This window comes from Corapipo altera, unplaced genomic scaffold (genome assembly GCF_003945725.1).
Source record: "Corapipo altera isolate COAL_440 unplaced genomic scaffold, ASM394572v1 201, whole genome shotgun sequence".
NCBI classification, from domain to species: domain Eukaryota; kingdom Metazoa; phylum Chordata; class Aves; order Passeriformes; family Pipridae; genus Corapipo; species Corapipo altera.
In genome coordinates this window covers 2,379,692-2,396,481 of record NW_020884940.1, presented here as the reverse complement: position 1 = coordinate 2,396,481, position 16,790 = coordinate 2,379,692, and the positions used below count along the sequence as shown (strand labels likewise).

Genomic DNA, 16,790 nt, shown 5'->3' with positions numbered 1-16,790 from the left:
GGGCAGCGACGGAGCAGTTTGGCAGGTTAACAGGATCCAGGACCCCCTGGACCCCCCAGGCTGGGGGCGGCTGTTTGGGCTCCCTTTGCTGCTGCTCGGACCGACCCCCTTCTCCTGAGCTCTCCCGGGAGCGCTCAGAGGTGGCTGCAGGAGCCCAGGGGTTCAGGAGAGTAAAAAAACAAGGTACTTTGTAGGATCCCAAAGGCTTCCTCGGAGCCCTGAAGGGATCAAAGTCCCCCGAAGGAATGAGACTGTTGGTGTGGCAGGAGCTCAGTGTCCCAACACGGCACTGCCAGTCCCAGCCTGTCCCACTGCAGCCCCTCGGAGTGGGAGGAAAGTGCAGAGCTAATGCATAGTTATAAAGCCAATACTGAGAAACTTCCCGGGGTAATTAATCTCACTAGAGCAATTAGTGAAGTGGCACTGGTTCAGCCCAGAGGTCCAGCTAAGCTCAGTCTCCAGGCTCGGATACAGACAGGAGGGCTGGGGCAGGGTGGGGTCAGGATATCCCCACTCCCAGGATATTCCCTGGACCTGGAGCCCAGGAATGAAAATACCTCTTTTGATTTGGTCCAACAAAATTGTGCTTCAGGGAGCAGAAAAAGCATCACCAGCTGGCTGCAGGCAGCTACTGAAGATGCTTTTTCTCCTCACATACCTGTAGGAATATGCCTAAAACCCGTTTCATTTAACTTTTCCTTCTCCAGATTACAAAATTATGCTCACTCTGTAGCCAGGCATTGGCAGAGAGTAGGAGCAACTGCTCAGGGTGGTTTCAGATAAGTGATAAAGGCTTTATGTCTGAATAACATCTTTGGAAAAATCTCCTGAAAATATTTTTAGTACTGCTGGCTTTTAGAACTGCTCAGTTCTCAACCAGGTAATGCTCTCAGGGCAGTTCCCAAAGGGAACTTCATGGTTTTATCATCCAGGGTGACCTGGAAGCTCAAAGCAAACACAGACAGGGCATTGCTGAGGGGACACTGGGAGAACCAAGGTCCCAAAGCCAGCAGGGTGGGAGCCCTGGGATGAACGGGGGGCACTGCCTCACTGCTGTGTCCCATAGCCTGGAGTGCAGGGACTGCACTGGGGGGGCTCAGCCCCCCAAAACTGATCCTCACCTGACACCTCTGAGCTGCACCAAACCTCCAGTGCCCTGGTCTCCATTCCTAATGTTCCTGTGTCAAGCTCAGCACCTCCCTCAGGGGCACAGAGCCTGGATGAGTGAGACCCCCCCTGCCACCAGGTCACACAAGGCCCTGGGAGGCCACTCCAGAGCTCATCCTCCAGTTCAAACCCCCCACGTTCCTGTCTGCACATTCCCAGCTACAGTCCCATCACACACTGGTTGTCACTGTCAATAAATGCTGTTGTCAGCAGCTGGCATCCATGGCACTGGCACAGAGGTGGGAGGAGGGAGCTTCCCACTGGCACTGGAGTCTGTTCTCACCACGAGTGTTTGGTCATAATGGCAATTCTGCAACAGTCCAGTCCTGCAGATCAGGGTTTCTGGGTGATGCTGTTACATCTGGGTGATGCTCCTGAGTCTGAACAGGAGCTGGAAAAACAAATGAGGGTGGGTGGCAGACCAAGGCATATGCACTGAGAATGTATTCAAGTATTTTAACTCCTGTAAAATTCGCCTGAACTCAAAAGGGCAGGTTGTGTAAACTGGTATCACTTGAAACTCAGCCTCAAACCAACATCCAGAGCAAAGCCCCACCCTGGGACTCTTTGCAGCTTAACATCAATGTCTGGCATGAGGATGAGGAGGAGTTGCTGTAACCAAAATAGATCTCTGAAGTCTTTGGCTGTGTCTGTGGGGCATTCAGGTGCCTTTGTTTTTAGGTCTGCAGGTATGGTTTTGCTCTTTGCAGTCCTTCCTTCAGGAACTGGAGGTAAGTTGCAGTTGAAGGGTCTTCAAAATTGGTTGAGAAACTAAAGATGCTGCTTTCAACATCTTCAGGCTTCATAGAAGTAATGTCCAGGAAGTAGTTGGCATTGATATGGTGAATCTGGGATAGAAAAAAGATGAGAGGGAACTTTAAGGGCCAGAACAATTCCCCATCCGCTGCCTTGGCCTCTGGCCAGGACAGAGGTGACAAGGCTGTAACAACTCTTACAGAATCTCTAATGCTTTGCAGATGCTAATTCAGGAACCAGGATCCAGGTTTGCATTTTAAAATCAGAGAAAGATGTGTGAAAGACAACAGTGTCTGTCTTCCCCCAAGTGCTGACCCCTGGCTTAGGTTAAGAAGAAGATGAAAGCGATTTGGGAAAAATCATGGAGGCTCAGATCATTTGGCTGTGAGTGAAGGCTGGGGAGACAGATCCTGACCATGCTGGTGTGAGCCCTCAGCCCACACAGCTGCAAAACCAGCACCTGAACTTCAAACTCTTCCCACTCCCCATGGAGCTGGGAAAGGGGGACACGTGGCCACTGACCACAGAGAGGCTGAGCTGAGGTTTGTCCCCAGCCCGTGGCCTCATTGCAGGGGAGCCATGAAGAGACAGTGGGGGGACCCTGCAGGTGTGACCAGCTGGTATCTGCCCAGTGAGGGGCACAGTTGGACCAGCCCTGGCAGGATCCTCCCCTGCAGACAGCCCAGCCCAGCAGCTGACACAGACAGCACCATGCTGCCAAGTGTCTGGAACTGTTGTTCATCAAATCCAAGGGGGGGCTGCTGGGGAGCACAGCAGAGCCAAAGTGTGTGGACCTGCTAATGGCTGATCTGCCATGACAAATCTGGGGAATCAAGAGAAAGATAAATGTGCTAGAAGGTGCTGATAAGGAGATTTTCTCCAAAGGATGAGCACAAAGGACAATGGGCACAGGAAACAAGCTACAGTGGCCTCCCAAAGGTCGCTGACTCCAACCAGGGACAACGAGGAATCGCAGGCAGACACTTGGTTCAGGTCTGTTCCAGCCCTGCTGCTGCTCTGTCTCTGAATAAAAACACATTTGTTTCAGATTTCTGGGTAGAGCTGCTGCCTGTCTGCCACAGCATCCCTGGGAGCACCACACCATGAAGGGCAACGGCTCGAGGGGCCAGGGAATGGCTGGGGCAGTGGCCACTCACTCCAGGGTCTGGGAGACCCTGCAGAGAACAGTTTCTAGTGGGAAGAGCCCAGCCCAGCTGAAGGGTATTGACTGTACCACGGTGCCGTTGGGGAGGCAGATGATCATCTCCACAGGGAAGTTGTATTTCTCCAGGTGCAGGTCAGCCAGTTTGCTGTAGAACTCATTCTCTCTGTTGCTCTGTAGGGACACCCCAAAGAAACACGTTTGCAGAGCCCAGAACTGGCAGAACAGCACATGAGTACACTGAGCATGTGAGGGAGGGACTGAAGAGCTGCTTTGCAGCGTGGTGGTAACTGGTACCATTCTCACAACTTGCTTTACTATTCCCTCTCAGTCTCCCTTTTACATTTCAGCTGTAAATTTTATCCTTAAAGAATAAAATCACCCCATCAGTGGTGGTTTCCAGGCACACCAACAGTCTGATCCCAGCCTTTTCCAGAGTCTCCAGCTCTGTGACTGACAGCATAGGCTCAGAGATGGGCTCAGAAGTGGGGAATGGTGCAACCAGGAGACTCAGGGTTCAGAAAGTTATTTGGTTGCTCCCTGGGTTGCAGAGAAGTCAGCTGGTTGATGGCACCAGTGGCCTTGGGCAGGGCTGTGTCCTAGTGGAGCATCTGGTTTAGCTTTTAAAACTGGCACCAGGACAGAATCAAGGGGGTCACTGTGCCATTTCTTAGGCTGCCTCCATCTGGTGTCTGCTTGGCCCCTGCAGGGGCTCAGACACAGAGGGTTGGACACCCAAATCCACCCCCCTGGCAGAGGTATGAGCTCCCCCTCCCCTGGCACCCCTGTGCCAAGCCCCATCTGCGCTCCCCAGCACCAGCAAAGGTGGCAGGTGTGGTGTGAGCCTCACCTGCAGCTCCTCCAGCTCCTTCACCAGGGACCAGCTGCTGATGAAGCTCTCGTTGAGCAGGGCGAGGATGGGCGAACTTTCCAGGACGGTCTCCCGGAGAGTTCGCCCCGAACCTGGCGTGGGAAGAGGCACAGAGGGGTTTGATGTGTTTCCTGAGGTGATGTCACCACGTTCGATGCCACCCTGATGCCACCGCTCTGGTTGGTGTGGCAGCTGACTCTGGCTCCCCCCCAGCCCTTCCCATTGTCTTTTTCCTTCCCTTGTTGGCAGTTTTCCACTGCTTTTGTTTCCTGCAGGTGCTGCTGGCAGAGAAGGTTCACCAGAGCAGACCCCAAGCCAAAGTCTGCCACCGATCCCTGCGGATCCCCCCGAGTGCCACTCGCTCCTCGTGCCAAGCAGAGCCCAGTGCTGGAGAGTATTTAAGGGCAGACAGAACTAAAGATACCCATCCCCTCCCATCCATCCCTCCTGCCCAACGTGGCATGGAAGTTCTTAGGCACTGGTGGGGGGAAAAGCTGTATATCAGGACAATGCCAAGCCCACACATCTGACTCTGGCTTGTCCTGTGAAGGTGCCAGGGCTGAAGCAGAGAGCAGTGTCCCTTTCACCCTGCCAGTGCTGCCTCTTCCCTAGCAGGCTGAGAGGGGAAGAGAAAGGGGGAAGATCCATGTCTCCACCTTGACAAAGGCACTTGACTCACACATTGGTCTGCGGCTTGTCTCAGACAGATCTGATCCTGCCATTGGGGAACTAAGCTCATATCAGCAATTCCCCATTTCCAGCCTTTGTCTCTTCAGCATCTTCAGTGCCAAAAAGAGTAACAGAACATTTACTGCTGGCTCATGACCAGCTCCCTGACCCCCAGCTCTCCTCGGAGCCCAAACAAGGCACATCATCCCTCCCAGCCAGGCTGGGAATGCCCTCACCTCAGCAGGACTGGTCATCCAGGGCCCCCCACAGCAGGATGGAGTGCACCAGCTTCTTCTCTGCTTTTGCTCTCTCAAAAGCTTCTGTGAAGGGCAGGTAGGAGATCTGGAGGCAGAGAGACAGCGTGAGGAACAGACACAGAACTGCCCAGCCCAAAGAGGAGCAGGTCTGAAGGAACCAGACTGTGATCCCTCACTGGCACCTGCAGAGCCCTGATTTTACTGACTGCACAAAGCATCTGCAACCCCACCTCAGCTGCCCAGGAAATCTGGCCTCGAGATATTTATTTACAAAACCTCACTGAAACAGCCTAAAAACTGACCCTGCACAGAGATTGTTCCAATCACTCAAATGAAAGGAACTGATATTAACATCTTGGCAGCAAGAAGGGACATTTGTAAGCTCAGGCACAAGGAAGCAGCCACTGAAACGTGTCCCTTCAGCCAAGGAAGCGGTGACAGGCAGTAGCCATCTGCTCCACAGGCTGCTGGCATGTTAAATAGTTTGGGTCACCCAGAGCTATAAATTTGTGTCTCACTGCAGGATGCAGAGGCACAGGCAGATTGTGTGTTCTCTGCTGATAAGGAAAGCTTGGTCCAAAGGTACCTGAATGCTGCAAAAGTAATGCCAGGGGAAAATCATTTGTAAGGAGCACGAACCTCCTCAGGCATCACAGCAGCAGCCACTGATAAGAGGCAGGAAGGATGAGCCTCTGCTTACAAGACAAGCCTGGGACACCTGACATGAAGGCTTTGCTCCTGCCTGTGCTGCCCTGTGACCCCAAATGCCCTTTCAGAGATGCTGCACTCCTTCATCTGGAAGCTGAAGCCCATCAAGCCGTGCATGCAGTGCCTGGAGGCACACGTTGAGCTGGAGACTCTCACACTGCTCTGAATGCTGCTCATGTCTGTGGGCTCTGCTTTCTGCTTGTTCTCGAGGTGACTGGATGTATCAGTGAAGACAACCTGCCTCAAATAAACGTGCCAAGGAAGAGCCCGGCCCCTTCCTCACCTTCTTAAATGGATACATGGCCACTTCCAGCTTCTGGGCTGCCTCTTCCCAAGGGATTTCCTGCTGCCAGGTTATCTCTTCAAACACAAACTGGATGGGCTCCCCTGAGGGGTCCCTGCCGTCGATGATGTTTCCATTCTCATCATGGATCACGGAGGGGATTGAGGGCCCTGTCGATTCCAGCTCCATCTGCAGGAGAACAGGCTGAGTTGGACACTGCAGACACCCCAATCCTGGTCTTTCTGTACTCCAGGACAGGATGAAGATCCAAAATAAGACTGTGCAGCTGCTAATGAAGGTATAGTTTGATCTCCTGTCTCCTGGAGCTGCACTTTACCAGCTGCAGATGTGGGGGATATACCAAGAGAGCAACTTTATTTCCTTCAGCTGTTGCTTGGCTGTGCTTGCCAGGTTGGAAATGCATAGGACTCCATGTTCCCACCTTCCCAGTGGAGATTTTTAACTGTGGGACACTAGATCCTTAAAATCATCAGGACCTGTAGGGCTAATGGAAAGCTCTTGCTTCCATCACCAGCTCAGCCCTTACAGAGCCCTGGGAAGCCACAAGAGGGTGCAAGAGGGAAAGCTGATCAGGAGCTTCCCTGTGCCTCTGTTCCAGTACAGCTGAAACGATTTTAAGTCTGTTTTCCTGTCTTTTGGCAATTAAAAATAAACATGGACCTAGTTGAGGAGAAAACGGGGCTGTTAAATTCAGGCATTCAAAACCCTGACTTATGTTTCCTGTCCCAAGAGCCAGGATTACCACAAAACAGAGGAATAACCTCATGCAGTTTCTAAATTCAGACCCACTGTCGTTCATAAGCTCACCTCCTCATCTTCCCCTCCTGCCTGTCAGATGATGTTTTAAAAAAGGAAAAAGTCACATGACTCCAGGAGCTTAGGATTCAACCCACACGGAGGGAAAAAAGAATATATCACAAAAGCTGGTAGTAGGGAGCCACACAGAGGATATACACAGACCAGTGGAAGTTATATTGCAAGACTCAAGGAGAAGGCTCTAAAGATCAAGGATAATGGATGTGATACAGCTTGGGGCCACCACAGCACAAATCCCTGCGGAGCTGCTGCCCATGGATGGAGGACTGGGAGTGACCACACACCTGAGGCAGGTATCCAATATCCACTTCCATGTTGCTGCTCTCGCTCGCCCCGTACAGCCACTCCATGTCCACGTTCAGAGACCTGCAAGGGGAACCCAGCATGTCCATAACCCAAGGCTAAAGCTGCGTGTGGGAAACCCCCCCCCAAAAAAAGGCAACATCCAACGCTCCTCTTGCAGGGTCAGCACTGGAGCCTGGAGGCTCTGGCTCCTTGGAGATCACCGTGTTCCCTCCACCAGACCAGCAACACCAGATCCCTGCTGGATCAGGGCCCAGGCACCCACTCAGCACCCTGGGAAAACGCCCTCACACCTCTGAGCTCTGTCAAATTACAGAAGAGAGAGATGTCTTTGCTCCCTCTTCCTTCCCAGCACTTAATTCGCACATTCTAATCCTGCTGAACTTTTAAAAGTGTTTTTTTGGAAGCGAAAGGCTTTTGCAAGGAGCTGCTGGCAGAGCCCCGAGTGTCTGCTCGCGGTAAGAAATGTGCTGACAGAGCCACTGGGGTTGAGTCGCCAGGGTAATGTTATAATAGAATTTTCACTCCACACGTCATGGGCAAAGAGATTTGAAGCTTTTCTCCCCTGAAACACTTCCAGCTCCTTGCCAGGAGAGCAGCAATGAGCTATAGTGCAAAGCTATGCACACAAAACCTTAACCTGTGAGACTCCAAGCAAAAAATATGTTGAAGCAGGAGCATTGGGCCTTGCTTAACTTCAGTGGTTGAAGCCAGGCACTGGGACTGTGCCTAGGGCTGCTTTCCACACCCTCCTCATCCCCCAAGTACCAAGGGACAGTTACTGGTGAGTGAATCAGACCCTGGAACGTGTCAGGGATGCTCAGTGACTAGAGGAGATGCATTTACAGGCAACTGCAGAGCTCAAATTACTCCTTTTCCAGGAACTTGGCTCAAAACAGCATGGGCTCATCCACCACAGACAGATGTGGCTGCCCCATCCCTGGAAGCATTCAAGACCAGGCTGGATGGGCCTTGGAGCAACCTGTTCTAGTGGAAGGTGTCCCTGCCCATGGCAGGGGGTTGGAACTTGGGGGTGATGATTTCAAGGTCCCTTCCAACCAAACCATTCTATGATTCTGTGATCACAGACACAAAAGGAGCTTCTGCAGCTTCCAACAGCTTCTGACAGCCGTGGGAGCCCCTGCCACAGCCAGGGAGTGCTGGGACAGGAGCAGTGCTTGCAGCAGTGCTACTAATGAGGAGGCTGCTGCCTGTCTAGGGCAACAGCAGGACAACTTCAGCATTTGTCTTCCCACGTGCCTGCAGGTACCTCCTTCCAAAGTGGTTTGGCACAGGATAGCTTGGGTTTGGACACTCAGCTGCAGCAGGTGCCAGTTGCATTCAGGCTGTGCAAGGACAACTACTCCCAACCCTGTGCTCCACGTCCCCAGCAGCCTGTGCCCTGCTTCTCTCCTGTCCCCCCCCTCCATCCTTGTCCTTCCCTGCCTCTCCCAAGCCAGACGCCCCCTGGACCTGTTGATAAACAAAGCTATTCCTGAAAAATTGCATCAGAACCGGTTTAGGGAGCAACTGGAGAATTGAGGACACGATGACCGTGCCGGCCGCTGGCAGGGAAGGACGTGTGGGGAAAGCAGATGAGGAAACAGCAGAACCAGCCTGGCCAAAGCTCAGGCTGCAGCTCTGCCTTCCCTGCACTTCCAGGATGCCCACAGGGGACAGGGCTGTCACTGCACTTGTACCTTCACCTAAACAGAGCCCACCAGCCCCCCCATGCACGCAGAGCCCCTGGATTCCAGCTGGGCCTTGTCTGTAACAACCCTCAAGCCTGTTCAGCACCCAGGGGGAGGGAGAAACAGCTGTACCTGTTGTTAGGGACAAAGAGCTTAAACTCTCGGACATGGGAAGAGTCCTTGGAGAGGATGATGTGACCTGTGAATTGGCCTGGGGAAAACCAGAAGGGGAAATCTGGTGGCTCGTTCAGCTGGAACTCGGCGTGGATCCTGAAAAGTGAAAGGAGCCGTCAGCTGCAGTTCTCAAGGGAGAGAAAGGATCATGTGCTGCACATGACAGCAGGGAAAAGCTGTCTCCAGGCACCAGAAATTATGAACCTAAACTGGGGCAGAGAGGTGGAATTCAAAAAGCTTTTCATGTCACACAATTAAGCGAGTAAAAGACTGGAGAAGATCCTTGGGGTCAGGAACGTCTCCAGTATTGATGCCTTTTGGAATTGGGCACTAAGTGTCCATCCAGGAGGACAAATTACATCATCATTTCTTGAAACACAAGCACAGAACAAAACCTCTTCAGCCTCCCTTCCAGCTTGATCAGGCAAATAAAAGCTGTAACACTCCCAATAAAACAAGTGAATAATTCCCCAGACTCTCCCCCTCGCAAAGACAGCCCACCTCCTGATTAACCAAAATCTAGCAAATTTCTTGCTAATCAGACTCTCCCCTTTCAGCCAGAACAGCTCCAAGGGTGATGGAGAATGGCTGCTGTCCTGCATGTGGGAACAGTCCCTGCCTCACCAGGGACACAGTGACACTGGGAGCAAGAGCTGGCTGTGAACCCCCCTCTTCCTTGACACTTCCCCTCCCTCCCAGCCAGAACACACCTGGCCTTGCACAGGCAGCATGTGTGCTGTCTGCCACGGGCTCACAGCAGCCTTCTCCACTCCCCTGGGATATGGGACAAACTCACAAGTGGCCCCAAGCCCCCCCTCAAGCCCCCTGGACCCACCGGAATGCTATGGTGTAGTAGAAGCTGCTGATGGCTTGGATACAGGCCACGGCCCCCTGGGGGGCAAAGCGGGTCTTCACGAAGGGCCGGGGGTGGAACATGCTCAAAAGCTTGTGGATTATGACCTGGAGAAGCAATTGCAGGAGAGCAAGAATGAGGACAGCTCCTCCACGCAGGTTTGCAGCTCCAAAGCAACTCCCCACCAGAGCAGGAAGGCGAGAGAATGGCTGTGACTTCAAAACTAGCTCAGAGACCAACCTATTCCCAAACCAAGGAGATAAAGCAAGGGATGGCTTTTAAAAATAAATCCATCTTCCAGGGTTTCTACGCTATTGCCATTGTTTGCAAGTTTCCATCATCCCAGTCAGGACAGTAAACTGATCTATGAGGCTGCCTCCATCCATAGGGTTTCAGATTTTGAAGGAGTGGGTGTGCAATCAATAATCACAGCAGGCTGTGAAGGTGCATCAGCTCAGTGATCCCTGACATCTGCCTGGGCACCCAGGGGAGGGTGATGCTCATGCCTGGCTTTACCTGCTGTGTACACACAGTGTTTTTCACTTGTCAACCAAAGTGTTCCCCTCTGGGGTAGCACTTGGCCACTGCTCCACAAGGAATGATCACATCACACAGCTGCTCTCTGGATAACCCCCTCTGGGAAAAACCATCCTAAAATCCCACAGGATTAACAAAGCAAGATGAAGTTACTCAGGTCAGCCTCATCTTGCCTGCTCTCAGTTTTACCTCCAGCCTAGGAGATGGTGCTCCTGGCTTTCTGCTTCCTTAGAAAACCCAGGGAGACACATAACAACAGCCTTGTCCCTCTGGGCATTCCTGTGATTCATCTGGGCTACGAAGCAGAACATTTCCACCAACTACATCTCGGGTATATAGAAACTGAGTTGCATCTCTCACCTCTTTGCCCTTGGGAGGTGGAGGATAAAATCTGTTGTTGGAAAGATACCCAGTGAAGATGTTCAGTTCACTAGGAATTATCCACCACGGATCCCCGAGGTCCAGTTTATTCTTTGGAGGAAGGAAGGCTTTAAACTGCCTGGCAAGCAGCACACTCATAGGGGCTGCTGGGGCCGTCCAGTTCCTCAGCCCAGAGAGAGCAACGTGAGAAATCTGTGAACAAAAGACACTATCAGAGCCCAGACTGGACCCTTCATGGATGTAAGGAGGCTTTAGAAAAGGGGGAAAAATATATATCACATTCTAAATTCTTCTGACCAACCCAAACAGTTCTGTCAGCTTTCAAGAATGTGAGTAATAGAGGAGAGGGGAAGGTGCCATCTAACACCACTGCTCCTGGAATTAGCTCCAGGAGAGCCACGTCTAATTCCTACTCCCAGCTTCCCAGGAAGGGTGTCTTAACTGGGGCATGGTGCTGCTGAGTGTGCTGAAAACACTGAAATGCTGCAGGAAGCAGAGAGTTTCCTCATCACATCAAATCCCAAAGGCTTCAGCAGGACTATGTCCCCCTCCTAACGCTCCAGCACACATTCCCGGTGATGCTACCAGCCCACTGGACGTGTTTATTCCAGAATTTGTGGCCATATTTATTCCAGAATTTGTGGCCATACACATCCTGCATGACACCTACTCCCAGGAAACCATCCTTGCTCTTCGTCATTGTTTCCATGACCAAAGGCTGGAATTTTGCCACAATGGACAGAGTCTCCCCGCTTGGATCAGGCGTCTCCTCCTCTTCAAATTCTGAGATGGGAGCAACCCCTAGACAAAAGGACAGGAATTTAAGCAGCTGTTTCCCCTCCCTCCCCTTTTAAAGCAATTGTGAAGTGATTACACATTTATCCCAGCAAATCCAGGAGCACTGGGAGTTTCCCAGCTGTCCCTATGCAGCAGAACTCAGACCCACCCCAGAGACAGTTTTGGCTGCAAGAATTAAAGGGGAGTCCTCCTTTTAGCAGCCAACTCGGTGGCTTTAAACTGACAGAGAGTGGGTTTAGATTGGATATGGGGAAGGAAATCTTCCCTGTGAGGGTGGGGAGGCCCTGGCACAGGTTGTCCAGAGAAGCTGTGGCTGCCCCTGGATCCCTGGAAGTGTCCAAGGCCAGGTTGGATGGGGTTTGGAGCAACCTGGGCTGGTGGAAGGTGTCCCTGCCCATGACAGGGGGCTGGAACTGGGTGAGCTTTAAGGTCCATTCCAACCCAAACCTGTCAGGGAATCCATGTTTCCATGACTCCAAACCCCACAGCTCAGCCAGGAAGGTTCCCCACACCTCGGAGCGATCCCAACGCGCTGGAGCCAATCCATGACAGCACAAGCAAACACTGTCTGTGTGCTTCCACTGCACTGGGAGCTCCACTGTGCATCATCATCATCCCCACACTTCTCCCTGCTTGGCACCAGCAGAGACATTTGCTGTGCACTGATATGGTCTCCAAACATGATCTCCCACAAGTGCCATCCAAGAGAGGCCACCCCAGCCGGGGGAGCGGATGAATGGAACGCTGGGACTCACTAATAGTTCTGGCCCAGCCTGGGCTGAGCTGTATTTGTTGCATTCACCCATCCCAAATCCCCTTTAAGCTCCAGACAAAGTAACTTATGTACTTTGCTAGTCCAGCAATGGGATCCTCCACCTTATAAAAACTCTACTTTGTGAAAGTGATGTCTAGGGCTTAAGCCTTTCCAAAAACATGTAAAGCTTTGCAGCCTCTCTTCATGTAAATAAGACCCAAAACAGCGCCCAGAAAATAATAAAGTGAATGAAATATTAGGTGAATAAAACCTGTAGAGTGCATTATCTTTGGTTTTTGCTTGGTCTGTGCAGGGAGAGCTCTGGAAGGCACACAGGTACCTACCTGTCAGCTTCTCAGCTATTGGCTTGAACTCCTCTGGGCTGAGGTACAGGTCATTGTTTGTGTCCAGAGATGAAAAGAGGAACAGCCCCTCATTTCCCAAGGACTTCAAAGCCAGCTCCTAGTTTGGGAAGAAGAGGCAAGTGAGATTTCATCCCAATCTCTTGTAGAAATCTGCTCTGGCCCCTCTCAGCCCCGGAGTTAATCTGCATTCTTCCCAGCACACAAACACCATCCAGGGGAAAGATTAACACCCCTTGGCAGGATTTTGTGCTATTTACAGTTGGGATCAGTGTCCAGGAACTGTTGGCATGAGAATATTAAAACTGCATCTGGCTGAGTAATTCAAACTGAACCATTTGCTCAGAGTCAGATTAAAAATCTTTTGTCAGACACATTTCCCACTTTTTCCAGCTAGTGAGTCCTAAACCTGTAGATATTCAGAGCACCTGGAGATGGTGATTGCTGGAATGAACTGATGGGTAGTGAAACAAAGGCAGTCAAATTCATGAGTATCCACATCACAGAAACACAAAGGGAATGAGCTGAGCCCTTGGAACTCATGAGATCCAAGCCAGCATTACTGCCCACAACTGCCCTGCTCTGGTCATCCAGCTGGATGGAGCATTTTGGCTCCCTGTTCCCTCAGCCATCCATCAGGGAGCCACAAACCCCACGGTCCTCTCCAGAAAGCCCCACAAGATTCCAGCCACCCTGTGCCTCAGTTTTTCCTTCTGCAAAGCCCACAAGGAGACCCAGTGGGAAGCACAGCTGAAAAGGTGATGTCTCCCTTGGAACAGCCCCAGAAGGGCTCTGGATGCTTCCAGTTATTTCCACTCCACAGTCTCAGCCCTGCAGGGAAAGGGAAAACTTGGAGGCACAACAGAAGAGCTCCACGTTGCTGTGAGAGAAGGGAGAGATATGGGGCAAGTGAGACAATCCCCTCACTGCCAGCCCTCGGCACATCCCCTGTGATCCATCACTTGGGGCAGCTTCCCCTGACACCCCTCTGGAAAGACCTGGAGCTGTGAGCACAAATCCTCTGTATTCTGCTGTTCTCCATTGCCTGCAGCACCACCACCATCCCCAGAGCTCCTGAACGAGTTTATTTTCCATCTGTTGCCTGCCAGCCTGAAGCAGCACTAATGCAGCCTGGAAGGCTTTGCTCCCATCAACTGCAGCAACAAAAGCACTTACGAGCCTTCCAGGGCAGTTCCAGGCCTGAGACAGAGAGAAATAAAGACCCTGGAATACAAACTGGAGATCTGGATGTGGGCATGGCTGAGGAAAGACAAGGAGGGGAGAGTGCAGGGGCTACACAGGTGAAAAAATGAAGGAACAAGATGGTTATTTGTGCACAGGAACAATTCACTGTGGGCTGCCCACACTCCTGGGGCTAAAACTGTGCTTCTGTTCCCAGAATGAATGGGGATGTGCATCCTTGGCCCTGTAAATGGGGAATGTTCTCCTGAGCACCTGCCCTGTCAGCCAGGTGCCAGGATCACAACACAAAGCCTTGTGCCAGGCTCCAGGACTTCTCCTGGCTTTCATCCGGTTGGACTCTGCCTGCTGCTGGAGCATGGGGAGAAATCATCATCCCTTACTGAGCAGGGCTGGAGGCAGGAGGAGAAGCAGCTGCACCCCACAGGAACATCTCTGGCTGCAGCCAACACAGCAGGACGTGAAGTGGGAACGCAGGCGTTGGATAAGAGCATCCAAAAATCAATGTTCAGACAGTGCTGAAAGCACGGTCACATCCCTCAGCTGCACTGACACACGGGTTAAGAAGTGACAAACCACCAGCAGGACCCCAGGAGTGCCCACCTGGCTGGAGAGAAGACCCCAACCACGGAGGAACAAAGGTTTCCACGGAGAACACACCAGTCCTGCTGCACTCGGCCACGAGGGACGATGAAAATGATGTTTAAAAGGGGAGAGAGATGTCAGGGCTCGGCCTTCTGCTTTCTGATAACATTCACATGAAAGAAAGCTCTCACAGCTTGTGGGTTTTTTTCCTTTTTCTTTCTAATCTGGGATTATAAGAAACACAAAGTTCCCCTGTTTGTGCCAGAGGGGTAAGACCGAGCTTTTTCAGTCTTTCTGTAGAGGGAGAGTTGTGGTTTTTCACAAAGAGTTTTCCTCTCCCACCTGCTTGTGGGTTGCTTAGCTAAACAAACATTTCCACAGAAAGAGACAAGACATATGTTTGAAGCAAGAGGAAGAAAAAAATGAAACCCTTGGGCTGTTCACATTTTGTTCTCCTCTCCAGCAGGACCCAGTGACAGCTGTCTGCCTGTCCTCTGGAAAAACACAAACCTCCAGAAGACCTGGCTTGTGTCAGGCTGTGAGGACTGTCCTCACCCTTCCGTCCTTGAAGGAAAGATTCTTCTAATTAACTGGTTTGAACCACTTTTCCCTTTTTGCAACGCAAGAAGACACAAAGAAAAGAGGCATCCTTTAAAAACATCCTTTAAAAACACTTCTCCTTGTACTACAGAAATATCAAGAAGGGGAAGCCTGCTCTTTTCCCAGAACCTTCTCAGATGTTCACAGACGAAGCGCAGAGCCAGGGGAGCACCATCTTCAACAAAGGTGTTCTCCAAAGCACGGCACAGCCCTTGGAATCATGGGGATTACAATCAAAACCAGTCAATCAGCCTAATTTCAAATAAAAAAAACCCCAACAAACGCACACAAAAAACCAAAAAACCTGTTCCTGTTTTCATCCCCTGTTTTTTTGCTGCTTCTGCAGTATCCTTCAGAGCCCGCAGCACAGGAGGTGCTGCTGCTCCTGCTCTTCCTCCTCCTTCCAGGGGGCAGCTGGTCTCACTGGTCACTGCTGGAGCCTGGTGGCCACCACAGCTCCGTGGTGGTTTCAGCCTGGTGGTGGCCACCACAATCCCTGTGGTCGCCTCAAGCCCAGTTGGCCACCACAGCTCTGCAGAAATCTGGTAGTGGCCACCTCAAGCCCCATGTCCACTGGTGTGTGGTACCACAGCTCAATGGTGGCCACTTCAGCCTGGCAGTGGCCATGTTAAGCTCTGCAGCTGCTGATACCTGATTGTCCCCACAACTGAGTAGTGCCTGCTATGGTTTTGTGGTCACCACGGCCTGGCAGTGGCCACTTCAACCCCAGAAGCCACTGGTGCCCTGTGGCCACCTCAACGCCAGCAGCCACCGCAGCTCTGTGGTCACTTCAACCCAGCAGCCACTGATGTGTGGCAGTCACCTCACCCTGGTGGCAGGATCTCAGCCCCTGTGGCTACCCCAACCCCAGTGGCACCCTCAGCCTGGCCACAGCCACCCCAACCCCAGTGGCAACCTTAGGTGTGGTGGTCTCCTCAGCCCAGCAGCAGCCGCCTCAACCCCTGGCGGCCACTTAAACTGGCAGACATCACCTCAGCCTGGCCATGGCCACCTCAAGGCCAGTGTCCAACCCAACACTGCTGGCCACCAATGCTTGGCGGTCACCTCAGTCGGGCCACAGCCACCTCAACCCCCGTGGCCACCAACTCCTGGTGCTCCCCTCAGCCCCAGTGGTGGCCATCTCAACCCCAGTGGCCATTTGATGCCTGGCATTCACCTCAACCCCAGTGACCACTGATGGCTGGAGGTGCCTCCAGCCTGACCACGGCCACCTCACCGCCGGTGGCCACCAACTCCCGATGGTCCCCTGAGCCCGGCGGCGGCCACCTCAGCCCCGCTGGCCACCGATGTGCGGTGCTCGGCCCCCTCAGCCCCGCGGCCGCCGCCTCCCCCCTCACGCTCGGCGGGGCGGCGGCGCGATCGCGCCCGCCCCCCCCCCCCCCCCCCCCCCCCGCCCCATTCCATCCATCCCCTCATCCCTCCGTGTCCCCTCCCGGCCCCGGCGCCGCCCCGTGCCCGGTACCTGCCGCCGCGCCGCCTCCGCGTCCCGGTAGTACTTGACGGCGACCAGCGCGGCGAGGGCGGCGAGGGCCAGCGCCAGGCGCGGAGGGGCCGCGCCGGGCCCCGCCATGGCCATCGCCCCGCTCAGCGCCGCCGAGCCGCCATGGCCGCCCGGCCGGGGGAGGCGTCAGGCGCCGAGGAGGGGCCGGGCCCCGCCGGACGGGGCTCGGCCAGGAAAAACACACTTTTTTTTTTTTTTTAGTGTTTTAGTGTTTTTTAGTGCTCGGTCTGGAAAAAACCCCTCTTTTTTAGGGTTAAACGGCCGTCGCTGGCTCAGGAAAAAAAAAATCTTTTATGGCTTTAAATGTCTCCGCTGGCGGG

The 16,790-nt window shown here is 52.9% G+C and overlaps 1 protein-coding gene across 2 annotated transcripts; it reads right to left on the bottom strand.

Annotated features, from left to right (window-relative positions):
* Positions 1–902: 902 nt before the first annotated feature.
* On the bottom strand, positions 903–16,574 carry SELENON (selenoprotein N). 2 transcript variants are annotated; one of them, XM_027661299.1, is made up of 12 exons: positions 16,432–16,574; positions 12,546–12,663; positions 11,320–11,450; positions 10,629–10,841; positions 9,714–9,838; positions 8,837–8,974; positions 6,995–7,076; positions 5,874–6,062; positions 4,862–4,967; positions 3,936–4,048; positions 3,158–3,259; positions 903–2,015 (listed from the first exon to the last, which is right to left on the bottom strand). In XM_027661299.1, exons 1-12 carry the CDS (start codon positions 16,543–16,545, stop codon positions 1,845–1,847), a joined length of 1,602 nt encoding a protein of 533 aa, XP_027517100.1. In that variant the 5' UTR covers positions 16,546–16,574; the 3' UTR covers positions 903–1,844. The 2 variants fall into 2 exon arrangements, with proteins under 2 accessions (XP_027517100.1, XP_027517101.1); XM_027661300.1 differs by lacking the exon at positions 16,432–16,574 and adding an exon at positions 15,236–15,787.
* Between the last annotated feature and the right edge of the window lie 216 nt (positions 16,575–16,790).